This window comes from Micromys minutus, assembly GCF_963924665.1.
Source record: "Micromys minutus genome assembly, chromosome: 25".
NCBI lineage: Eukaryota > Metazoa > Chordata > Mammalia > Rodentia > Muridae > Micromys > Micromys minutus.
Genome location: NC_137960.1, coordinates 21,259,447 through 21,285,854, shown reverse-complemented (window position 1 = coordinate 21,285,854; position 26,408 = coordinate 21,259,447). Strand labels below are relative to the sequence as shown.

Below are 26,408 nucleotides of genomic sequence, written 5' to 3'. Positions count from 1 at the left end.
AATGATTCCACTTTAGTCTGTTAACTGGGGAAAAGGTGAATCTCCTGCACATGAGCACAGATGTGCTGGCCTCTGATAGAATAAATGATGTATGCATAGTCTGTCTTTCCAAGAGATTTATGTATACATGTCCCTTTGAGACACCTATTAAAACCTTTTCATGAGCAAAGATTTGCTTAATAACCCGGGATCACACAGGTGAACTAGACAAAACGCCCATCACCGAGCTGATGTATTTTAGTGGAAAAATGGTCAGTAATCAAAAAAGGGGACTTGTTTTTAATTCATAAAGGATGTATCCTTTAGCTTATAAACTTCCCAAAGTAGTGCTAATTAGAATAAAATAGTTTTTATGCAAATGTTAACTTACTTATTGCAACAATAACATTTTATGTTTTGCTGGTGAAATAAAGTAAATATAAAAGAATTGATTCATTTCTTTTTGGCTTTTAACATAATAATTTTATTGACCATTTGGAAAGTTCACAAAATGCACCCATGACCACCTTCACTTCCAAGTCCTCCCAGGTCCACTCCTGACCTTTATGACCTTTCCCAAAACAAAAGAAGAAGAATAAAAAAGGAGAGAGAGAGAGAGAGAGAGAGAGAGAGAGAGAGAGAGAGAGAGAGAGAGAGAGAGAGAGAGAGGAGAGAGAGGGAGAGAGAGGGAGAGAGGGAGAATTCTTCAAGAACTGGTTTCTTAATATAGAGGAAGTAACTACGCCAAGATTTCAAGGGTGTTCAGGGAAAGGGGAAGGTTCAACTCTCTTGTATACTGTCCACACAAGCCAGAACGCCAGCTCAGATGGAGCGTAGTACCAGCATTGCCTTCTGCAAATACTTTAGTGTGGATTGTCTGGAGCTGGAATGTGCAGCCTTACATCCAGCCAGTCTTGGTAGCTGTGCCCACAAGAGCCAGAAACTGCGCATAGGTACCACAGGCTTTATGGACTTGAATGAAATGGGAGGGGACCTGCAAACTGTCGGATGCCCCACCTTCCCATCTATTTTTACTTGTGGGCATCCACTAAAGCCACCTCAGTCCAGTTGAAAGGATGCTAAGATTAGCAGAGAAGTTTTGAATTCATCAAGGGCTCTCTCTCTCTCCTAAATATAGATGGTGGCATCTTACATTAAAACAAATGCCTTGCGCTCCAGGGCACTCATGTGGGAGCCTCCAGAAGCAAGTGTGTAGAACTTCTCCTGTATCAGCCCATCCATTGCATCACGGTGCATGGCTCATGACTACTTCTGGACGACCCTGCCCTGTGGTAGAACTAGGAGATTGATGCTTGTGGGAAGTGATCCATATTCAAAATATACATACTCTGGGCTAGCGAAAGGGCATAGCAGGTAAAGGGGCTTGTTATCAAGCCTGATGGTATGAGTTCAATTCTCAGGACCCACAAGGTAGAAGGAGAGACTCAAGTCCCAGAAGTTATTCTCTGGCTATCGTAGGCATGCTGTAGCATGGAAGTGCTCACTCCTCACACATGCAATAAATAAAATGTAATACAAGCAAAAAAAGTAAAAAAAAAAAAAAGTAAAAAAAGTACAATGTAATAAAAGTAAAACAGTATATTTTTCATATTTCCCATGTGCCAAGTATTTGGGTTATGTCATCTTTAGAAATTTCTCATGTACAAGATATAAATTCGGGTCATATTATCTTTAGAAACTAACAGGCATTTTAATTGATTCAAAGTAATTATATATTTGTGGGGTATGGCATATATTTCAATACATTTATAAATGTAATATATATTGTCTAGGTCAGGGTAATTTGTACACCCAGCATCTCAGGCATAGATCTGTTTTTTTCTTCCAGTTAGGAACATTTAGAATCCTGATGCTTATTAATATTTGGAATATTCCATTAATTGTCACCTCTAGTTATCTTCCCGTGCTATGTAGTATTAAAGTTATTTCATCCAGCCAGCTGCACCCTTGTATTTAAGGTTTATTTTAGGTTCATCTTTCTATATTTCCTTAATTATTCCTCTCCATGCTCTCTAAAACCTCAGGTCTATGGGTTAATTTCCCACTAGGAGTTAGGAATCTAGACTTGCCATCATCCACGGCAGTGAGATAAAATGATTACTTCTAGAAATGGGGGACTGGTACCTTGAAGGTTCATAGTCTTCTTATCAGTGTGTGGGGACTTGCGCTTCATCTACAAATGGCATTGTCAAATTCCCAATGTGGATCTCTTGAAATATTCCTTATTGACTTTTCAGTTGTTCATTGCACACTTAAAATTTATTATTATTGTTATTATTATTATTATGATGATGATGATGTGTATGAGCATTTTACCTGCATGTATGTGTATGAGTCACTCATAAGCCTGGTATCCGTGAAAACCAGAAGAGGACACTGTATCCTCTGGGATTGGAGTTGTGAGCCACCATATTGGTGCTAGAAATCAATTCCCTAGATCCTCTGATGAGCAGCCAGTGCTCTTAATCACTGAGTGAGTGTTTACTCCAGCACCTCAGTGCATCCTTTAAATAAGGGAGTAAATAGTGCCTTAATGAACCTGAGATTAAAAAAAAAACACTGATGTCTATTCTGCATCACCTATATTTACAAAGTTTGAAACTCAACTCTGTTGACTATTCATTTATAAAGTAAAGTGACAGGTCAGTCTTAATGAACTGTCATCAAGTAACTGGTCAGCTTTATCAACTCTGTTCAACAGTGTTTCAGATAGGGATTTGGTAAAATGTCTGGTATTTACTGCCAGTTCCTCATAGAATATGGCTGGGTTCAAAGGCAACAGCTGATACCCCAATTACCTTTCTTTATTGATGGATGTGGATGGATACTGATGTTGCATACATTTGACTGTTGCTACATCTCTGGTGTTTTAGATAAACATTATGTCACAGGTACAACAGTCTTCCCACTAAACACTGGGATTTAGTGCTGTCCACTTGAGGTCATCTTAACGTGCACGTGTGGTGCTCAATAGATCTCGGGATGTTTATGGAAACAGTTCCACTGAAGGCTGAGGAGCTAACAAACTAGATTGCTTGTAAACCACTAGTTGTTGAGAAACACTCAACACGGCGTCCCTTAGCATCCACTTGAAATAATCTACAGCAGGCTTTCCTTATACCTCATTTGACCTCTCAGCAAACGAGTCTGTGTCACTCACTATGAGGTGTGCCGGCGTGTGGGAAGTACTGAAGATGTAGGTGTGTGCAGCCTTCCCATCGATAGTCCCTTGAAATGCTGGATCTGTGACAGACAGACAGACAGACTGACTTGAATAACAGCACTATCAGTTTCGAGAGTCTGAGAGATTCTGTAGGCTGTCGGCCACGTACTTTGATATGTAGGTCAAAGATAAGAGCAAAGAGTTAATGCATGCTAACAGATGGATTTGCAAGTGGTGGGTCCTCGAAATGAGAGTGTGGCCTGCGATGTCAGCTTGTAAAGGAGTCTGTGATCCAAGTGGGAATCACACACCGGCTATGACTCTGCTCTCCTTTTGGGCTAGCACAGAGGAACCGCTCGCCAGTCATTTCGTAGATGATGGTGTAATGCTGACACCAACTGTCTGATTCAGGATTTCTGCCGTTGTGAAGAGACACCATGGTCATGGCAACTCTTGTAAAACATCTAGTTGGAGCTGACTTATAGTTCGTGGTAGGAAGCATGGCAGCACACAGGCAGAGCTCTACATCCAGATTGGTAGGCAGCAGAAAACAACTGAGATACACTTCCGCCAACATCCTCACAACAAGACCACGCCTGCGTTAAGCAGTTGGCAAATTCTCAGGGACACCGCGGTCAAGGCAACTTATAAATGAAAGCATTTAGTGGAGGGCTTGCTTATAGTTTCAGAGGATTAGTCCAGTATCACCATGGTAGGAAACATGGCAGGCAGGCATGGTGCTAGAGAAGTTGCTAAGAGCTCCATCCTGATCACTGAGCAGAGAGAGAGAGGGGGGAGGTGGGGGGAGAGAGAGGGAGAGAGAGACAGACAGAGAGAGAGAGAGAGAGAGAGAGAGAGAGAGAGAGAGAGAGAGAGAGAGAGGGAGAGAGAGAGAGAGAGAATGAGAATTGACATGCTTCTTCCAACAAGGCCACAACTCCTAACCCTTGTAATCCTATCAAAGAGTTCCTTCCACTTTCTAATAACTAAACATTCAAATATATGATAGCCTTTAGGGCTATTCTTGTTCAAACCAGCACAGTGTTCTAGTTTCATGCCTGTTACTGTGACAAATACACAAAATAAAAAACAGCATAGGGAAGGAAGCGCTTATTTGGCTTATGATGCTAGGCTATGGTCCATTATTCTGGGGAGGCCAAGGTAGGAATTTAATGCACCACATCCACAGTCCAGAGCAGAGAGGATAAACAATGGACTGCTGATTACTCGCTTTCTCCCACCTCATATAGTTCAGGGTTGAGTTTAGGGAATAGTGCTGCCCACAGTGGGCTGGATAAGCTGACAACCAAGACAGTTAGTTCCCCACAGACATGTCTATAGGCCAATCTTCTCTAGATAATTCTTCATTAACATTCTCTTCCCAGATAATTCTAGTTTGTGTCAAGTTGACAGTTAAAATTAACCATCACTGCCAGGTATAAAACTCGAAGAATTTCTATCCTTGACTATTTTCATTTCTTCAGTTTCAAAAAAGTATTTTTTTTAAAAAATTATTCGAAATTAATCTGGATCCTAGTTTTTTCCCCCCCGAAAAACCTATTCTTTTGCCATGTGCTCCTTCCTTTTCTCTTTCACTGTTTTTTATTTTTGTTTTGTTTTTTAGTTTATAGGTTTTAGTTTCCTTCTACCTGATGATTGGCAAGTACTCACTGAAAAATTCCACATCCTATTTTCCTGTTCTCCTCTTAAACACGTGTTCCCACTTTACCTCGTCTGTTCTGGTGCATGGATGATTTCTTATTTGATATGATTACTCAGGCACACTTTAAAGTCTCTTCTACTCCGTGGCTACATTTGTTTGCCACGTTGGAACTTTCCCCACCTTCTCTCTAAGACATTACCCGTGATGTTCTCTTCCTCCTCCCTCACTTTCCTCATCTCCCTTGTATTTTTTGAGCATTGGTTTCAGGAATGAGCTGCCTCCTAATTTCCTTGAGGAGCATTTTCATTTCCACAATTTTAATTATAACTATAATGCTGACAATGCTCATAGAAAGCCCTGCGACCAAATTCTGAGTGCGCCTCCGTCGGTTCTTTCTGTCATTACTTGGGTAACTTTGCAGTTCAGTTCCGTAGTGTGCCCTTCTTGGAGATGATGGTGCTTGCCACAAGTGCTAAAACCTGCCACTTCCTTCACAGTGAGTGGGGACACATGCTGTGGTCAACAGCACAGCTCTAACCATTCACTGGATGGTGTGACTGGCCTTTCAGTGTCACCCAAAGCACACGTTACTCAGAAACAAAACTCTCATACTCTCTCCAGAGTCTTTCAAAAACTCTTGGGCTGGAGAGATCACTCAGCTGTTAAAGGCTAGGTGCACAACCAAAAATATAAAAACTCTTACGTTTTTACAGTCACCTGAACTGAACTGTTACCACGTTTGACAGAGTTGGTTCTTCTCTCTCTTCTAAAACACTCTGCGTTCTTAACTTAGAGCGAGCCACACAGTCTCCATTCCCCCGTCATGCCTTGGGCTTCATCTCATCTTCTCTTTCTGTTATTCATCCTTTTTTTTTTTTTTTTTTTTTTTATGACTTGTCATTCAGAGTTGAGGAGAAGCTCTACCATTTATGAGATGGATGCAAAACAAAGTGTGACATTAGACTTAAATGACAACAGATGTTAGGAAGTTTGTGAGGTTCTTGCTGTAGGCAAATTCGTTTCCTACTAATGTACGGAAGAATCTCCACAGCATCTCTCCGATTCTGGTGATGTATATCACAGCACCATGTTAGCATGTTATGTATGTAATACAATGAGACCCAGTGAGGGCCGAGCTCTGTGGTGGACACAGGTGTTAGCCCTCACTATCCTGTGAACTCATGGGCGCCATCACGCTCTGGGCTATAGGTGAGGAGACTCTTTTCTAAGTTTTGGGAGCTGAAGCAACTGGTTACATCACAACCACAGTCAAGAGCAGAGAGAAACACATGGATCCTTGGCTGCTTCTTATGTTCAGCTAGCTTTTTCTTTCTTTCTTTCTTTCTTTCTTTCTTTCTTTCTTTCTTTCTTTCTTTCTTTGTTTCTTTGTTTCTTTGTTTCTTTGTTTCTTTCTTTGTTTCTTTGTTTCTTTCTTTGTTTCTTTGTTTCTTTCTTTGTTTCTTTGTTTCTTTCTTTGTTTCTTTCTTTCTTTGTTTCTTTGTTTGTTTGTTTGTTTGTTTGTTTCTTTCTTTCTTTTTCACACGATGAAATGGTCCTTCCCAAATTCATCATGAGTCTTTCTACACCAACTAATGGTCTTGGCAACAATCCGTAAACATATACACACTGGCAGCCGGATCCAGCCAGTTCCTCAAGAGAACCTCTACTCCCAGGTGATCCCAGGCTGTGTTACGCTGACAGTTAAATTTAACCAGTGAGTCCATGAATACAATGGCTATGCCATGTCAAGAGAACTCTGTTTCTTAGCACTTTCCAATAATGCTTACATTTTCCCCCCTTATTTTTCCTTCTGGAGCATTCTGTGAGCCTTGGATGAAGTGATGTAGAGAATCCTGTTTAGGACTGAGCATCCCATGGTCCTTCTTCTCCACACTTTGGCCAATTCTGAGTCTCTGCATTAACCATTGCTTGCTGCATTAGTGATTGATTTTTGAACATTTATTTTTTATTTTGAGGCAGAATCTTGCTGTGCAGGGCAGACAGTTCATGAGGTTATTTTGCAATCTTCTTAGTTTTCTGAGTGCTGTGACCAAAGGCACACACCACAACAATGGCGTCTTAATTTTTTTTTAAGTCCTGGCAAGTGTGCCAATCAATAATATTTGATATTGTATATATGGCTTGCATTAGTTTTCTTATTGGATGATGAATGCTAATTACTAGCTATGCCTGACCCCAGAGGAGAGTGGGCATATGTATGGAACCAGGGTTGTGTCCTTCAGAGACAGGATAGCGGCCTCTGATATCCTGGAGTTCATAGTCATTGGCTAATTCCTAGGTGTAATGTAGTTTGAAATGCTATGGATTCTTTTATATTTGATCATGTGCTGAACTAAATTTAGATGAGGATAACACTGTAGTTAATGAGGTCTCAATGGCTGGAAGTCACCAAGCTCTATGATTTCTATATATTACTATTACTTAGGGGTTGGCCTTTGTGAGGCCTTAACAGAAACAACATTGCTTTGCTTATCTGTTTGGATGCTTGTTTTTGAATCACCTATGTGGTAGACAGATCTCAATAGTTTTGATTTCTTTAGAGAGAGCTTTATGTATTACATATCCCAAGGAGACTTTTATTGTTCAGAATTACAGTATTTTCAAGGTTGGGAGCTGGTGATGTTTAGGCAGTGATAAATTGGGACACAGCCAGTTTACAGGGAGTAGAGGAAAGGAGAAGGACCCAATAAAATATAGTACTCAGAGCCAGAGATAAAATTCTTTTAGTGGGGGCACTTTGTATGTGTGCAATTTGAACAGAAAAGGAACTGTAAGTCTTTCCTAGGAAGAGGAACTGATAAGGCTTGAGGTAAATGGAAGAGACTTCATTCCAGTTTCTGCATCCCTACCCTACCAGGATCAGGATGAGACAGATGGGTTCAGATTTCCCAATTTATGTACTAGAAAGCATGCAGATTCCCTGGATAAATATCCTGGGGCTCCAAAAAGCCAGGCAGAAGTATTTAAGAGCAAAAAGGACAAAGAAAGATTGTTACATCACCTACTATAGAAAGTCCTGTGTTTGATAAGGGATTCTAAGGCCAGAATTCTCCCCCTTCCCCCTCCCTTCTTTTTTCCCTCCCTCCCTTCCTCCCTCCCATTCTTTGTCTTTCCCTTTTCTGTACAGTTAATATGCTAACTGAATTAAATGTTTATTATACTCCAATTTCATTAAAAAAGGAAAAGTTCTTATCCCTTTTGAAGATTAAGGCAATGGAACTTAATTCCAGGGTATTCCATGAGAGTAATTGTAGGAGATGAATGAGTTGAAGAAGTCACAGAATCTTTAAACACATGAGAATAAGAGAGAACAGGATAGGTGTCTTAGTTAGGGTTTTACTATTGTGAACATGGCAGCATCCAGGCAGGCTGGAGGAGCTGAGAGTTCTACATCTCCATCTGAAGGCTGCTAGCAGAGTATTGGCTTCCAGGAAGTTAGGACAAGGGTCTTATAGCCCACACCCACAGTGACACACCCACTCTAACAAGGTCATACCTACTCCCAAAGGGCCACACCTCCTAATAGTGCTACTCCCTTAGGGCCAAGCACTCAAACACATAAATCTATGGGACCAAACCTACTCAAACCATCACATTCTTTTATGAAATATGAATTTTGTTCATATATATATATCTCACCCAATCTCCATTTCATTATTTAGTGATGTGTTGTGTTACTTTTAGCTGTACTTATATCCTTGTTGCATACACCAGTACTTCTAAGTGTTGTCCTAACTCTGTTTTTGTATATGGCAAGAACAGCAGCACCTACTCTGTCTACACCCTCTTTCTCCTCTATTCCACTGTTTCTTTCTAATTTTATTCTTTACTAGTGACATACAGTGGCAATGAAGTCACCTGCCTTTTCTCACTAGTTGATGGTAAACATTGAAAAACAGCACACAACTCTTATGCCCTATTTGCTGCATGGTAAATGCTATATTAAAACCACCTTCAGCTCTAAGAGTTCACATAACCTTGTGCTTATCAAGAGAAAAAAGACTCCATGGTTAAGGTCAAATGCATCTTCTCTTCCAATTCTTAAAATTATGTTACCTTCATGACTGGAGTGATAGCTCATTAGTTAGCAGCACTGGCTGCTCTTTGACAGAGAATTGGTTGAGTTCTCAGCACCTACATGGCAGCTCACAACCTGCAGAGGATCTGGTGCCCCCTTCTGGCCTCCATAGGTACCTCACACACATGATGCCTCTGATGGCATCTCTGGATCAGGCATATCATGTCCCTTATATAATATCTTCCTTTTTTTGGCATCTTCTCTTTTTCTTACCATAAAAAGGCACTGATGCTCTCAAGACATGAAGAATTTTATTACAACATTCAGTAGCACCTTAATTTCTCCTCGGATAATCTCTTAATTATGTTGGGAAAATAATCCCCTTTTATGATGAGATAAATAATGAACTTCCTCAGAAGCATACACAGAAATTCAGTTAGTCACCTTGGCTTGGATCTATTACTTGGCTCTGTCTTCCATCTTCCTGCCAGTTCCTGAACAGAGTCTCCTTCACATTCCTGAAGACCAACTCCTCTGGTCATATCCACACTGTAGCTGTCCCTATTTGCTTTCCTCTCCCAATGCTGTTCCGTCAGATTTCCATCTCTTAGCCCCCCCCCCTTTAAATCTTGTAATAGTTATTTCTTTTTTTGTAGTTTTATATCTTCATCTGAGTGAGTCTATGGAAATACACAGTTGAGTAAAAAGACAGCCCACTGGGCAAATTCTCTTGGCAAAGTCAGCAGTTAAAATGTTGCAAATATTTGCCTAGGTCAGAGGATGAGTCAAATGGAACTTAGCACTTGCTTATTAAAACTTGAAACTACCCTAAAAAAGAGAAAAGGTTGCATTAGATAAGTTGGGGACCAGGGGACAACTGCTAAGATTTTACACAGCTGAGAATTAGTATAACTGTAGGTTAGCAGGGTATGCTTAATTGTTGAAAGCCGTAGAACTTCTGGGCAGGTGTCTGTGCAAAGTGAACAGTTTCCTCCATTTCCAGATTAGTTATCTTGTTTAATAATTATATTGGAACTGGAGAGATGGCTCAGTGGCTAAGAGAACTCGCTGTTCTCCAAGAAGACACAGGCTTGGTTCTCAGCATCCACATTTGCTCACAACTGCTTGAGGATCTAGTCACAGGGAATTCGATTCCCTCTTCTGACTCCATGGGTTCTTGCATGTATGTGATGTGTACATACACAAGTAGGCACACACACACGTGTACCTAAATAAAAATAAAATACGTTTTAAAAAATACAAATTACATTTGCATGTATGCACGCATGCCTCACTCTCTCTCTCTTTGTGTGTGTGTGTGTATGTGTGTGCGTGCACGTGTGTCTGTCTGTCTGTCTGTCTGTGGGTCCACATGTGGAAACCAAAGGACAATTCCCATATGTGGGTTTGGGAATTGAACTAAAGCTGTCAGGCTTGGAAGCAAGTGCCTTTTCCCACGGAGCCATCTTCCTGATGGCCGTGTCAAGCATAAAGAGAAGAGGCACTTTGGAGTGGTTAAGCACTTCCCTTCCATGATTGTCACATCAAAAGAGCTTCAGTGAATGACAACCTGTGAATAATTAGAGAGCTGCCTCAAATTCACACAGCCACCACGCACCTTTTCAAAAGCACTTTGACATTTATCAGCGGGAGCTATCTCTGTAACAGTCTTCCGGAGGAAACAGAATAGACCTTGATGTCCTAATTTCAAGAGTGGTGGGGAAGAGAGAGGAAAAAGGGGAACAGGAGGGGGAGCGACAGAGGGAGAGGGGGAGAGGGAGAAGGGAAGGGAGAGGGGAAGAGGGAGAGAGAGGCCAAATATCATACAATGTGTTTGAAGCCTTGCAAGTCTGACAGGCATGGGTTAAATCACCTGACCAATTCCAACTCTTCTCCAGTGTGAATGCTCGGAAGACAATGCTGCAGAGGTTGTAAAGTTAAAGAACAAACCCAGACATTTTTATCTTCTTCTTCTTTTTTTTATAATTATCCTTAATCTTTTTTTTTTTTTTTTTTTTACAGTCCAGTCCTTATACCCTCTTGGTCCACACTCTGACAGTTCCTCATCCCATTCCTCCTCTCCCCTGCTCCCCCCTTGTCTCCAAGAGGATGTCTTGACACCCCCTGCCCCACCAGGCCTCCCCAGTCCCTGGGGCCTAAAGTCCTCGAGGGTTAGGTGCATCTTCTCTCACTGAGGCCAGACCAGACAGTCCCCTGCTGTATACGTGTTAGGGGTCCTTGGACCAACTCCTGTATGCTTCCTGGTTGGATGGCTCAGTGTCTGAGAGATCTCAAGGGTCCACAAACCTAGACATTTTCTAGCCCCATTGGCTGTTGAGAATATGGTCCTACGAGACCGAGAAGGGCGGCGTGAGTGACTGCGATGGATTGAGAGGCTCTTCTTGCTGTCACGTGACAGATGCATTTTCTCAGGATAATCCTGACAGAGGTTCTTCAGTGTGATTTCTTTGCATCGTGGGTCCTGCGTGTCAGATGGCGGCAGAAGGGTGATTTCCAGTAAAACAAAACTGTGCTGGTGCTACACGTTTATCTTGGCTGACAATTCTGCCTCAAGAGCATTAACACTTGAATTTCTGAGCCTATGCTTTCGAATGTAGCTAGGGTGGATTCTGCTGTTCATGACTGAGATCCACTTTGGGCCAGGATCCAGTTTGTGTCTTGGACAAACCTACATTAATAATGAGGCAGAGACATAAAGCCAGAATCTATTTAAAAATGTTTATTTTACTTTATTACACTATATGTGTATGCACTCTTACACCCTCCCCCATCCCTCCCCGCATCAGCTAGAGAGCAACCCATGGGAGTCCTCTAAACATCCAAACTCAGCTTTTCTATAGGAACCCATTGAGCCCCTACAGAACCAGAACTTACTAACCCATCTCAACAGAGCCATTAGGGGAGGCCGTTTGGACTTCAACATATTAGTTCCACCAAGTGTAAGATTAAAATTTATCACACAAGGCATCAGAAAATATGAATCTGAGGGCTTCCCTTCAATCTTGGTTAGAGAGGATTACTGGGAGGCAAGGCATCCGAGTGCCTGAAGGGTCGAAATGGAGAGAATGGAGCTGCTGGACCCACGCATGCTCCTTACAGCTGATTGGTTTTTGTCCTCGTTCTCCTCTCCCACGTACACAGCCTGCACTAAGATCAGTTTCAAACTGAGATTATGATTGACAGAACCCAAGTGTGCACCCATGTTATTCTCTGTCAGTGAGTTTCAGGTACGCAGAGCGAGTGTAGCTTCTAGAAGTGAAAAGTCACCGAGGAAAGAAAGTTTTGGTATAAATTATCAAAAAGGAGTTTCTCATGAAGCTCAGGCCAGCTTCCAACTCACTACACAGCGGAGGCGGGTGTGCGCTCCCGAGGCTCCTGTTTCTACCTCCCACGTGCTGGGATTCTGTGTGAGCCACTGTGCACACTCAGGCCGACTTCTACATAAAAATGCTAAACACGATTCTAAATTAGAAAGGTTCTAAGTGCCATGCTGAAACCAACCAGAAAAAACCCAGAGGAGACTCTCCAGCTAGCTGGGATTATACTCAAACCTCCCGGGATACCAGAATGGAGTCGCGTATGTCCTCAGCCTTTCTCTATGCTCACACATTTTTTTGCAGGTTATATTTCTATCGTGCTTTTCTTTGTGATGCTAGAGACTTTTGAGAACACTTCTTAAGCTTGCACTCTCTCTACCCAATGTTCCCAGTCCGTAGTGGTGACCCCAAAGAAGGAACGGGGGGGGGGGCTCCGATTCCCTTCACTCCTTGTCTCACAATGAAAACATCTCATTGTCTTCTTTTCTGACCAATATTTTTCCACCTGCCCCTTTTTCCCTTATGCTCGGCATTTACCCAGCTCAGTAAATACCAGTTCCAGCCTTCCTGGGAGAAGCACTTGAGAGTGAAGGCCGCTGTCGATATCTCGCTGTCCAGGAAGAGTTGAGCCTGTGAGATGTTGCAGCTGCCGACAAGAGTTTCATGATGGGCTGGCACAGGAGATCCCGTTGCAGCACCACTGCTAAGAAAGTGTTCTAGAAGCTTCGTGGGAATAGCTTTGATTCTGACCTAATAAATCTGCACATAAAAAGAGCTAAGGCATTAGCGGGACACGGAGGATACCTTTGACTTTTAAGAACTCTGAGACTCTCCTCTGGGGAGCAGGACTTCTCATCTGTCTTCCTTGTAGAATTTCTTTATTTTATTTTATTTTTTTATGAATGTGAGTACACTGTCACTGTCCTCAGACACACCAGAAGAGGGCATCGGATCCCATTACAGATGGCTGTGAGCCATGTGGTTGTGGGGAATTGAACTCACAACCTCTGGAAGAGCAGCCGGTGCTTTTGATGTTTGTGCGATGAATTTGATACAGAGAATAGTTATGTGAATATCTAAGGACTCCGTAGAAAGTTAGCGATCCTGTTAGGTGGGCTAAGAGTTGAATTTTGCAATTGTCTTTCACTATTTCGCTTTAAGTGGAGAACAAAACAATAATCTGTTTTGGGATTACAGTGGGAGAATTACTTGGAGATGGTTTAATTAATTGCAACTGCTCGTTACTTTCTTTCTTTCCTTTTTTTTTTTTTTTTGTTTTGTTTAGCTAATGGTGATCTTTGCAGGAGATCTTAGGATCGCTCTGGTTCCCTATCCCGTGTACATGGCTCATTTATCATACAGTGGCTTTGGTGGTGTTTTAAAATCATTTCTATGCATTTGCTAGGGCATGTTTGCATCACTGAGATTGCCCATGGAGGCTTGAGGAGGGCTACAGATGCCTTGGAACTGGAGTTACTGTTGTGAGCCACCTAATGTGGATACTGGAGACCTCACAGACCTACAAGGGTCGTGCACACTTAAACGCCGAGTCATCTCTCCAGGTCTTCTTTCTGGGTTTGTTGCAGTGCCCTTCCCCAGAGACTTCCACCAGCATCCATTAGCCAACCTTTAATAATCTCTGACTCCCCATCCCTGACCAGGGGAGGAAGCTAGTGACCAACCACATAGACGGTCCCTTTCTGCCGCTTCCTTCTAGTTCGTTCCTGTGGTAGAGCAGTTAGTACAGTGATAATTTCCAGCACACACACATCTCCAGTCATTCTTGCTTCTCTCACTTCCTGTGCTGACCAGTCTTTAATGTCTTGCTTTTGACTGCTAAACACATGTGCCCATATTTAACCAGCCAAAAACAACCATGACAAAGGGCCTTACTAAATATAATATATTTATTAAACCTTAATATAAATGTAATTATTGCCTTAATAACTTGATTCTGTTAACATTAGAAGATCTTTGCATGTGCCTCGTGGCCATCCATATGTCTTCTTCTGAAGAATTCGTATTTATGGGCTTTGCCAAATTAAAAGTTGGGTTAGGGCTGGAGAGTTAGCTTAGCAATTAAGAGCGGTTGTTGCTCCTGGGGAGCACATGGTTCAATTCCCAGTATCCACATGCTGGCTCACAACTGTCTGTAAGTCTAGTCCCAGGCCGTATGATGTCCTTTCTGTCTTTATGGGCACCAAGCATACATATAATGCACATATGTACATTGAAGCAAAACATTCATACAGAGAAAAGTAATGAAATAAGTAAATATAAAGTGGGTTGTTGCGTTTCCTACAGACTGAGAAATCAGTCATTGAACTTCTTTTCCTACCTAAATATCACCTGAGAGGCATCACCAAGTCTGTCCTGGACTTGGAAACCTTGTTAACAACTTTGATATGTGTGTGTGGGACCTGGTGCCAAAAATTTCACACGGCTCTCCGGTTGGAGAAATGGCGGCCTCTGCCACCTCCACCGCTGGGTTCGGCTGGCGCACGCTCCACAGCTGGGCTTGGCGGGATGCGCGTTTCCGCAGCAGCCACGGGGCATCAGGCCAAGCTGAACCGAGCGGGTGAGAGGCTCCATTCGGAGGTGTTACTAACTCTTTAGAATAAAGGGACTCAGGCGGAGGAATGATTTTTACACGTATCTCTTTTTACTTTCACCCCAAGATCCAGTATAAATACAGTTTTAAAATGGTTCAGAGTCTGACAACTGGTACTTCCTATGGGCTTGGCTTCAGGGCTTGGGAAGACCTTGTCTACATATTTGAGGGCGAGCCTGCTTCTGCTTGGAGCTTATGTGACCTGTCTACTTGCAGGGGAGGGACTTGGAGCATGGTGGATCTGGCTGGGGTCCATGTCACATCCTCCTGTGGAGGCGGGACTTGGGGCGTGGCCAACACCCTGAGGGGCTGTGCACTGCTGATGGCAGTGACGATTCCTGATTCCAGAGAGTTTGGGAAGCTTCCTGCCATCTCATTTATCATTCCCGGGGCTTCGACCGGCTCAACTGAGAATCAAGGTTCCCAGCACCGCCTACCTGCCCCACATGTGTGTCAGATTCTTGGAAAACTTGCCTTTGTTTACAACCACACACTGTCAGAATTGCAGGATGGAAAATGGACTGTTGACATATTTATTGTCCATCAGTCAGATACCATTCTTAGAAGGAACATATAGTGATCAGTGCACAGTCCTTGGAGGTCAATTGTCTTGAGCTGGAATTGTATTCTGTCAGCTCACTGTTTGACCACAAGTAAAAATCCTCACTGCCTCTCCTTCTGCAAGGGTTTTTTTCCAGCAGCATAAGACCATGCAGACATCTGGGGGGTCTAAGGATCTACTGTCTTAATTTTGTTGACTTTTCTACTTAGAATTTGTTTCTTATCCCTCCAGTCTCTTAGCAAATAACACATTGCAACTATTTCATCCCTCCAATAGAAGGGACGACTTCTTGGATACAGGATTAGAAAGCATCTTCCCTCATTTTACAGGTTGTCTATTCATGTTGTCTCTTAAAGACCCATTTATTTTTATTTTATGTGTAGGAGTATTTATGTAATTCATGTATGTGCACCATGTGTGTGCCTAGTTCCCCTGGTTGTCAGAGAGGGTGTCAGATCTCCCCGGGGGATTAGAGATAGTTGTGTGTCATCATGTGGATTCTGCAAACTTGAGTCCTTTGCAAGGGCTGTACACACTTAACTGCTGAGTCATCACTCAGTCCTTCTTCCTCATTCTTAACATCCTCATTTAAAGTCCAGAAGTTTGTAATTGATGAGATAGCTTAGTGGTTAATAGCACGTACCTGTAGAGAAACTTTAAATCAGCAAACATGGCTGCCCCAGCAAGGAATCACACCCAAAGACCTTTTAGGTCTTTATGATCTGGCTTGAATATAGACATGTTCTTAGCACACATCTTTAATCCCTAACCATGAAGGCAAGGTTAGCTTGTAGAAGAAGGCAGCCATGTTTGAAAGTGATGTGTAACTGAGGGGCAGACAAAGTGACAAATCAGAGAAAGATTTGACAGAATTAGTCAGAGACAGGATATGTCCAACTCTCATTAGAACAGTCAAGAAGGAAACTACTGAAGAGAAGCATGGAGTGAGTCAGAGAGGGCAGTTCAGTGAGCACAGTTCAGTTGAGTTCAGGTAATTCAGTAGAGTTCAGCTGAGTTCAGGTCAGTGTGGTTTGGTGCACAGGAGTTGGATACAGTTGAATTTGTGCAGTTCTGTTCAGTTTCGTTTAGTTTGTGCAGTCAGCACAAGTCAGTGAAGTTTAGTTTGTGAAATTCAGAGACAGATGTTTCAAACAAGGCAATTCAGTGAGAATCAGAGAGGAGCCAGTTTGAATCAGTCAGCTTGGAGAAGAGTTTTAAGCCAGAACAGCTGGAGTTGACAAAGATAGCCAGAGTTCAGAGAGAACTAGAAGGGGTGAGTTCATTCAGCAGTAAGCCCCTGAGATGACAGTTATATCTGGGGAATAAGTTACTTTTATGGGTACTATGCCTGTAGAGGAATCAAGCTTTTTTCCCAGAATCCCCTTGGAGAGTTTACAACCATCAATGAGTTGGCTTCAGTAGTTATAACACCAGTGGCCTCTTGAGGCAGATAAACTAGCATACATATTTATATGCACACACACACAATTAAAAATACATCTTAAAAGTAAAGTTCAGAGTCAGGTGCTAGTGGTACACATCTTTAATCCCAGTACTTGGGAGGCAGAGGCAGGTGGAACTCTGAGTTTGAGGACAGTCTGGTTTACAGAATGAGTTCCAGGACAGCCAGGGCTTCACAGAGAAACCCTGCCTTGAAATACTCAAAGAAGGGAAAAAAAAGTGCTAGCTCTTAATTCTGGCTTTTTAACTATAGCCTAATATCTAGAGATATCTCTCCACAGTATAGCATAAATAAATAAATAAATAAATAAATAAATAAATAAATAAATAAATAATAAAGTTCAGAATCTTGACACTTTTCTAGTTAGGCTTATAGATACTGAATTTAACAGATTTCTGTCGCCTCTATATTTCTTTCCTAACCATACTTTTGAAGTTTGTACAGAAAGCTTGAAAAATTAAATTTGTGCCCTTGGATTTCATTTTTGCAACTGCTGAAGCCTCTGCAAGCCTTGTCCTTTATCCTTTTATATGTTGTATAAAACTATAGAACTCATCGACCAAGTGAAGTGTTTGGTATCTGAAAATGAGATTTAAATGTGGGTTACTTTCTTTTTCCATAAAGTAATTTGTACTGGGTGTGGCTGTGACATGCATGGCAGCTGGTCTGTAACTGTGAGTGCCTTGCGTCTTCAATACTTCCATTACATTCATAAATGTGTGCAAGCCTCGTGACTCCCAGCTAACGTGAAATACCCTCGTGCCACCTAACTTGAACAAAACGATCTCGTTTAGATTTTAATGGAATTGAAGTAGAATGATAGCTCATAAATAAACAAATATTTGTGTTTGGTTTCAGAAAAAAAATAAAGTTCTGAAATTGTCTTAGGGTTTTATTGTTTGAATAAACACCATGACCACAGCAACTCTTACAAAGGAAAACTACTTAATTGGGGCCGGTTGCTGTTCGGAGGTTCAGTCCATTATCATGGCAGGAAGCATGGCGGCATGCAGGCAGACAGAGGAACTGAGAGCTCTACATCTTGATCCGAAGGCAGCCAGGAGGAGACTGGGTGTGGCTTGAACATAGGAGACCTTAAAGCCCACCTCTACAGTGACACATTTCCTGCAACAAGGTCACACCCACCCCAACAGGGTCACACCTCCTAATAGTGCCACGCCCCTCCTAATAATGCCACACCCCTTCTAATAGTGCCACGCTCCATGGACCAAACATTCAACCACATGAGTCTATGGGGGCCATTCCTACTTAAAACACCACAGCCATACCACTTTATTGCATATGCTTTGGTGCCACATGTAAAAGATTGTCACCAAGTCTGAGATGATGACGCTTTACTCTCCTACGTTTTACAGTTTAAGCTCTTGCATGTAGCTCTGTGACACACTCTGAACTGACTTTTGTGTGTGATGAGGGGCAGAGAGCCATGTTCTTTTCTTTCATACGACAATCTAATTGTCCCAGAGCCATTTATTAAAAACTATTACAAAATAAAACAAAATCAAAAATCAAAATAAAAATAAATACACTCTTATTGACTTTTCTCAGAACCTTTGTTGAAAAACATTTGACCACAAATGCCAAAAGGATTACTTTTTGGAATGACAATTCGTGTGTGTGTGTGTGTGTGTGTGTGTGTGTGTGTGTGCATGTGTTTTATAGTTGTCTATACTCTTTTGAAATTTCTACATGAATTTTAAGATTAGCTTATTAATTTCTGAGAAGATAAATAATGAAATATTTTGTTACGGACAAACTGCTGCTATTTTTACTCCACTTACCACGTAGAAAGTAAGGCACAGAGAAGGTTAAGTTTCCCATAGCCAGTCTGGCTTCAGAGTCTGCACTGTCTATTTCTGTGACTCCCAATCAACTGCCCCTTGTGGACAGAGAGCAACAGGCAAACACAATGACACATTAAAGAAAGTCCCTATGAGACAAGACTCCCTGAGCAGCAGCTCCAGCAAGACCCATTAGATTTCCCATTTATAGTTTGTACAATGGTTATGTTTTTGTATGGCACGGAATCTCTGCACATATATGAGTAAGTTATATGCACATGTGTTTGAATATAGCTCCAAAGCATGCATATATAAAACACGCAGATACATTTATAGGTAAACATATGTATATACATAGACATGAAATAAAAATTCAGGGAGAAATTTCTATATAGGTAGATAAGGACTGAATAGTTGGATGATCTTTAGGAATTAATATGGAGAATTAAACATTTTTATTTTATGTTCTTTAGCGTGCTGAATTATTATCATTCAAAGAGATTTGCTGTATTAATTAATTAACATAATCATTTAGTGTATGTACATGCCAGGACATGTGTGTGGAGGTCAGATGTGTGGGGACATGTGTGGGGATTCGGTTCTCTCCTGCTACTATGTGGGTCTTGGAGCTTGAACTCAGGTCCACAGCTTTGGTGGCAAACACCTTTACCCACTGAGCCATCTTGCCAGCCCCTGCTGTGTTATAAAGGAAATAGACATGCATTACCTTCATGATGGAGTACATTAATACCATGAAACTTAACAGCAGATGTAGCTATTCTGAGTTTGGCTGCTGGAGCTGGGGATAGAGAAGGCCATCTTCCCCTTTTCCTTTTAGACTCTTCTTTATTGGTAGCTTTAAAAGCAAACGAGCACACACTACACACTACTTTTATAACAGAATATACTTTAGATGAAAAGACCTTAAAATAATTAAATAAAATAGTTCTCTGACCACTATTCTGTAGCATTATTTTTGTGACTAAACTTTAGAACGTACATGAACCGATACATGGTGTAGAGAAAATCTGCCTACGTGAAGGTATTATCAGAGTGAGGTTATCACATTTCAGACCACCATATTCTCTGGGGTGACCTCGTACTCTGGATCTCTGTTCCCTGGAGTGGTGTGAGTATAAAGCGTGCCCTACCATGCCTGGCTGTGGGTGCTGAGGATTGAACTCAGGGCTTCACAGAGGCTAGGCAAAGTTACATCCTCAGTCTCTTAGCAACACTTTAAAGCAGTGGTTCTCAAACTGTGGGGCCGTGACCCCTTTGGGACATCAAACGACCCCTTTTCCCAGGAATCACATATCAGATATCCTTTATATCAGATATTTACACTATTATTTATAATAGCAGCAAGATTACAGTTATGAAGTAGGTACAACAATAATTTCATGGTTGGGGGTCACCACAACACGAGGAACTACGTTAAAGGGTCGCAGGATTAGCAGGGTTGGGAATCACTGCATTCAAGGAAACCTCTACTGAGGAAAGCTCTCCCGAGTTCGAAAGCAACGCAGCGAACACTCTTTCCTTTCCTTAACACGAACTTCTGTGACGGCGTGAAATCTTAGTCGTGAACCATTACACGGCAACGGAGCTAGCGCAGCTGCCCCAGCAGATAGCAATTTTGACTCAGTGCCGCTCGTCATAAGAGAATAACTCTCTCCATGCGAGGTTGACGCCTTTGCTTCTTTGGACTCCAGGATTCTCATCAAAAACAGACGCTGATCCGAAGCCACGTTGTTTATTGAGACACGTTGCTCTAAATATCATACGGCAGTTTAAGATTACGGTTGCTCGTGGATTATTCTTGAAGTCAGGTTGGCTGATTAATGCTGAGGTCGATGCAGCTGGAATTGAAACGACGACTTATTTGGGGCTGTGCTTTTGTTTTTCAGGCAAAGCTCTGAAGGCATCGGCTGAGAGATTTACAGACGACCCCTGTTACCTCCCGAAAAGGGAGGCTGTGGTTCAAGCCGCCCGCGCCCTGCTGGCAGCAGTTACAAGACTCCTTACCCTTGCGGACATGATTGATGTCATGTGCCTCTTACAGCACGTGTCATCTGTAAGTAGACAACTTGCTTTGGTGTCGTTTCCTGGCGCCTCCCGCCTCATCTTTATCAGGTAGAGTTATGAAGGCGGGTGCATACCCCCCAGAACTTACTAGTCTTAAAGACACTGTGAAAGAACACCAGGAGGCTTATGGGAGGAGGAATTGGCAAGGAGGAAAATGTTAGACCTTTGAACATGCAATTAGCATGACCTGCACCAAAGTATTTATTTTATTTTATTTTTTTGTGTAGAAGTGTAGAAGACAGTGTCAGGTGTCTTCTTTGACTGTCCTGTATTTATTGAGGTTGGGTCTCCACCATGCGACAACTCTTTAATACAGTTCCTCGTGTTGTTGTGACCCTCGGCCACAAAATTAGTCTCATCACGACTTCATAACTATAATCCTGCTGCTGTTATTGACTGTACTATAAATAGTCTTTGGGGGTAGAGGGTTGCCACAGGGGTCACGACACACGGGTTGAGAACTGTGGTGCTCGACCCAGGATTCATGATTTATCTAGGCTGGCTAGCCAGCTTCTCTGGGGACCACTGTCTCCAAGTCCTGAGCTCAGGGATTACAGGCAAGACCCCACACCCACCTGGAGTTTTATGTGCTGCTGAAAGTGTGAACTCCAGTCCTCACGGTTGAAGAGCAAACACTTCACCCACTAAGCCACTTCCCCAGAGCCCCACGTGAACTCAGACACAGCACAGAGTTATGGAGACAATATTATTATGTACAGGTGTAAATGATCTGAGAAAGAGAAACCTTAACTGGAATTTTAAGAGGTTTGGAGATTTACCCTCATCGGGAAGTAGGCACTACCATTTTCTGTTTTGTGGTGCTAGGTTGTCAAATCCACGGCTGTGCATCTGGAGGGCAAATACTTTCTGTTAGAACCATAGCCTCACTATGACAGCTTGAAATATTATTTAATCAAAAATATTAATTTTTAGTACATATTTTAATTATGGCTCCCCTCCCCCATCTCCTCCTCATCTCTATACCCATCCAACTCCATGTCTTCATAACAAAACAAACCACAGAACAAATCCAAGGAAATCCAAGAATTAAAAAAAAAAAGAACAAAACAATAAAAAGTAACCAAAAGTAACAAGATACACACACACACACACACAAACACATGCACACACTCACACATACACACACATGCATACACAAACACACATACATACATACACACATATACACATATATGCACATACACACATATGCACACATACATACACAGACACACACACATACATACACACATATACACATATATACACATACACACATACACATACATAGACACATATACACATATATACACACACTCACATACACAAAGATACACAAACACATACATACACATAGGTACCCAGAGCCAGAGGCGTGTGTATACACACACACACACACACACACACACACACACATACACGGCATAAACCCACAAAATTAGAAACTGTAATACACAAGACAGTCAGTTGGAGACAGCTTCTTGGTTAGGGATGGGTTAGGGCTGTGTGTTCCAATGCCTCTCGCTCTGACAAGTGTCGCACTGTAGGTCTCTATTTGTTCTCATCTACTGCAGGAAGCTTCCCTGATAATGGCTGAGCAAGACACTGGTCTATGAGTATAGCAAAGTGCCATCAGGAGTCTTTTAATGACTACATTCCCTTAATAGAACAATAATATTTGGTTTTCTCCCAGGTCCATGGCCTATGTAATCTCAGGCTCTGGGGTCACCTGAGCAGCGTCAGGTGTCCCATCTCGTGGAATGGGTCTCATGCATCTTCCTGTCACCGCATTTACACCCTCCACCCCTGTAGGACCTGGAGCCAAAAATCCCACACAGCTCTCTGGCTAGAGATAGGGGCAACCTCGGCCACCTCTGCTGGCTCACGTGAGCTCTGGCGAATGGAAGGGCAAAAACCAGTTTGGCTGTTGCTTTTCTGCTGGGTCCAGAAGACTGGTTTTGCTTTCTCTGCTGGGGTGCTTGAGCTTAGGCAAACAGAGAAAAAAACCGGTTTGGCCACCTCCACTGCTGGGCTTGGCTTGCCTGCACTTCTGCTGCTGCCATGGGGCACAGGGCCAGGCTGAACCAAGCCAGTGAGAGACTTCAGCACGGGATATAAGAAGCTTTGGGATAGGACATCTTTTCCCAATCGGAGGTGTTATCAGCTCCCTAGGGCTTGGGAAGACCTTGTCTACATATTTAGGGGTATCCCTGCTTCTGCCTGGAGCTTATGTGACCTGTGGTCATGTCTACCTGCAGCGGAGGGTCCTGTGGTGTGTGGCTGGTCTGGCTGGGGTCCATGTCCAGCCCATTGTGCCATCCCTGGGTCAGTGGTCCTGGGTTCTATAAGAAAGCAAGCTGAGCAAGCCATGGGGAGCAAGCCACTAAGCAGCCATGGCCTCTGCATCAGCTCCTGCCTCCAGGTTCCTGCCCTGTTTGAGTTCCTCACTTATCCTGGTGAAGAACAACAATATGGAAGTATAAGCTGAATAAACCCTTTCCTCCCCAACTAGCTTTTTTTGGTTACAGTGTTTTGTCACAGAAGTAGAGACCCTAACTAAGACACTTGCCCTCCTTCATTCACCTCATATCTCTCTCCTTTGGAAAAGATTTCATTTTACTTTTAATTATGTGTATCGATGAGTCTGTGTTTGCGAGGGGATATGGGTCATGTGAGTGCAGTGCCCACAGCAGCCAGAAGAGGGCATTGGATCCCCTGGAACTACAGTTGGATGTGCGCTCCCTGGTGTGAGTTCTGGGCTGTCTCTTCAGCCCCATAAATGTTTTCTCCTCGATATGGCGCATGCGTTCCCCAAGAAGACTGTTACAATCAACATTAACACAGATGCATATGTCTACCATGCCTTTCCTTTTATAAAGAGGGAATTCACTTAGAATATCTTCTGAGTACACACACCCTTTTTTGCTTTTTTTCTGAGATGACGACCTAGTTCTGTTTCTTGACCTTATTTGAAGTGCCGTAGATAGAGGCTTGCGTTGCCTCTCTCCTTATATTTTATCTTTACTATTTTGAGCCTCCCTCCTTTTTCCCTGAGATAAACCAAATTCTACACAACTCCGTGCCTCACACACCGAATGAATCTGGGTGTTCTTTTTTTTATGCTACAGGTAAGTACCTAGAATTTTGTACATTCAATGTTAGATAAGAAGAAAAGGGTAGCTACCAAATTGGTCTTGCTTGGGTAGCGCTTCTGGGTGCCCTCTCACGGGGCGCCAGTGATAGGCTGCTCAGCCATGGTTATCTGAATCAACCAATCCCAGGACAGGAGGCCGCCAGGGCTCAGGGAAGCAAGACTTTTTTCCTGCTGCTTCAGCTGATTTCCCCTGGTCCTCTTTAAATTCCCCCATGAATATACATCCTTTTTTGTTTTTGAACAAACTGATTGGCTACATAGTTTCTACAGAACACTGGCTTGGATTTATTTAAATATGTATTGTCAGGGACAAAGGAGAAAAGATCTATTTTGGGGAAGGGGGAGTGCTGCTTCAAACCAGACACTTTCCTGTTGTCTGTTCCTTGTCTCTTGTACAGCAAATTTTCGGTTATTTTAGTGGGAGAGGAGCATCATGGCCTCTGCTGTTTTGTTTGATGGATCGCTGTTATTATTTCTGAGCAGAGAAGATGTGAAGGAAAAGAGCACCATGGGAGCGTTCGTAATGCCTGCTTCTGCACTGAGTACGGGTGTAGGGATACTGTCTGTGTCCCTTCACCCTTGTCTTGTATGCTCTTTGATATACGATAAGATAGTCAAATACGACAAAATTGGATTTTTTTCCCCTCAGCCCAGAGATACGTCCAAGCTGCACAGTTTTAGAGAACACCCACATTTGTTTTTATTTCCAATTGGTCTACTGAATTTTTGCCATTTTAGGGTTTGAATTCGACTCGTCTTTACAAGAAAGGGTAGATTCAAAGATCAGCAAATTGTTCTGGGATTCTTGGCTCAGATTAAATTTCCCCTTAAAAATTTGAACGAGTAAGTTTCAGGATTATTCACATTTTTTTTTCAATCGAATGGCTCTTCCTTTCTCACATTATTACAACGGGAAAGAATAAGTCATTTATTTTGAGAAATAATCCATGCAGTGAAGCTACAGGACACAGCCTACTTAGACACCCTTCGAGGTTGGTTTTGATGGCCAAGCACAAATCAGGAGGAACATCCCTCAAACCAAGTCAACATTCTGTCTTTTTGAAACAGACAAGCTTCACCAGGTTCACCTTTGTCCTGTGGGCTTCAGCTTTTATCTACAAAGTAACAGTATTGTTTTTACTACATGGCCCTGAGAGTCTACATGCTCGTAGCTGGGGAGGGTGCAGAATGCATAACAGAAATTCATCCAGCACCATCTTGTAAATTTTATACCACCCCTCCATGATGACTATATGTGAGTGGGAGCAGTCTAGTTAAGAGTGTAGTCATGTGTTAAGGGACCCAAAGCACTTTAGTATCAGTAAATGAGATGAATCTTGACAAGGAAAACTCAAGCTAAAATCTCCACATTGTGCAAACCCTGACCTTCAGTTAAAGCACTCTTTTAATGATGAGGCGTTGCTGGATTTTCTCTGGTCATAAATTTATAATCTGGAAGTGTGTGTGTGTGTGTGTATGTGTGTGTGTGTATGTGTGCATATGGGTGCATGTGTGTGTGCATGTGTGGGTGTATGAGTGTGTGTATTCGTGTGTGTATGTGTGCATATGTGTGCGTGTGTGTTTGTGTTTGTGTGTGTGTATGAGTGTATGTGCCCGTGTGTGTGTGTGTGTGTGTGTGTGTGTGTGTGTATGAGTGTCTTATTTTGAAGTCTTACAGGTGTTTCTCCTCAAGTTCCCTGGAGTTGTGTAAGGTTTACATAGCTAAATGAGAACATGACCACATCTTTAATTAGAAAGAATAATTTTTAGGGAAGAGAAAACCTAGAACATAAAGAACAGTTTAAAATGTAGTGGGACTTTCGGTAAATACCTCATAGTCATGGTTTCATAGAATACGTTGTTTAGAGTCCTGGATCAGGTGCGATTTTGATTTAGACATACCGACAAGGGATCAAAAGAAATGGCCAAGGCTCAGAAAAGACCACATGACAAGACACATTTAATGTAAAGTTCATTAAAGCTGTGCTGAAAAGAAATTGTTTTTGTTGTTGTTGTTGTTATAAAAAAGATTTTGACTGTGTTTAAAGCAATGGGGAGGGGCTGCAGTAGGGGCTGATGAGATAGCTCAGTGGGTAATGTGCTTGCTTCCAAGCTTGACACCTGACATTTCATCTCTGAGGCCACATAGCTGAAGCAGAGAACTGTCACGCATCATCCTCTGACTTCTACATGCGTGTCATTTCACATGTAGACACACACAGAAAAATAGCTAGAAAATATACAAAATAAATACAATACATTGAAATAGTATGTAAATGATTAGCATAAATTTAAAAAAGCGCGTGAATGGATGAGTAGAGCCGGCTTGCCCCCAGGACTCTGAAGTTTCGTGTTCTCTGTGGTCCAACTCAGGTCTCCTCACGTCTTCTATTTCATGAAACCACCTCAGTCACTCATAAAATGTTCACCATACCCTACTCTCTCCTCCCTTTTGCACCCCATTTTCTCAAAATGATCACAGACATTGGAGTAAAGTCCCTGCTTGGCCAAGCTTTCTGAGGCCCAGTT

The 26,408-nt window shown here is 42.4% G+C and overlaps 1 protein-coding gene across 2 annotated transcripts in view; it reads left to right on the top strand.

Moving 5' to 3' along the window:
• Positions 1–26,408, top strand: part of CTNNA3 (catenin alpha 3) — a gene marked incomplete at both ends in the record, with an annotated part of 1,359,521 nt that overhangs the window by 28,542 nt on the left and 1,304,571 nt on the right. For both annotated transcript variants that reach the window (XM_080937546.1, XM_080937545.1), the window contains one exon: positions 20,548–20,714. In XM_080937546.1, coding sequence (XP_080793672.1) covers positions 20,548–20,714 — 167 coding nt within the window. The remainder of the gene's footprint in view (positions 1–20,547; positions 20,715–26,408) is intronic.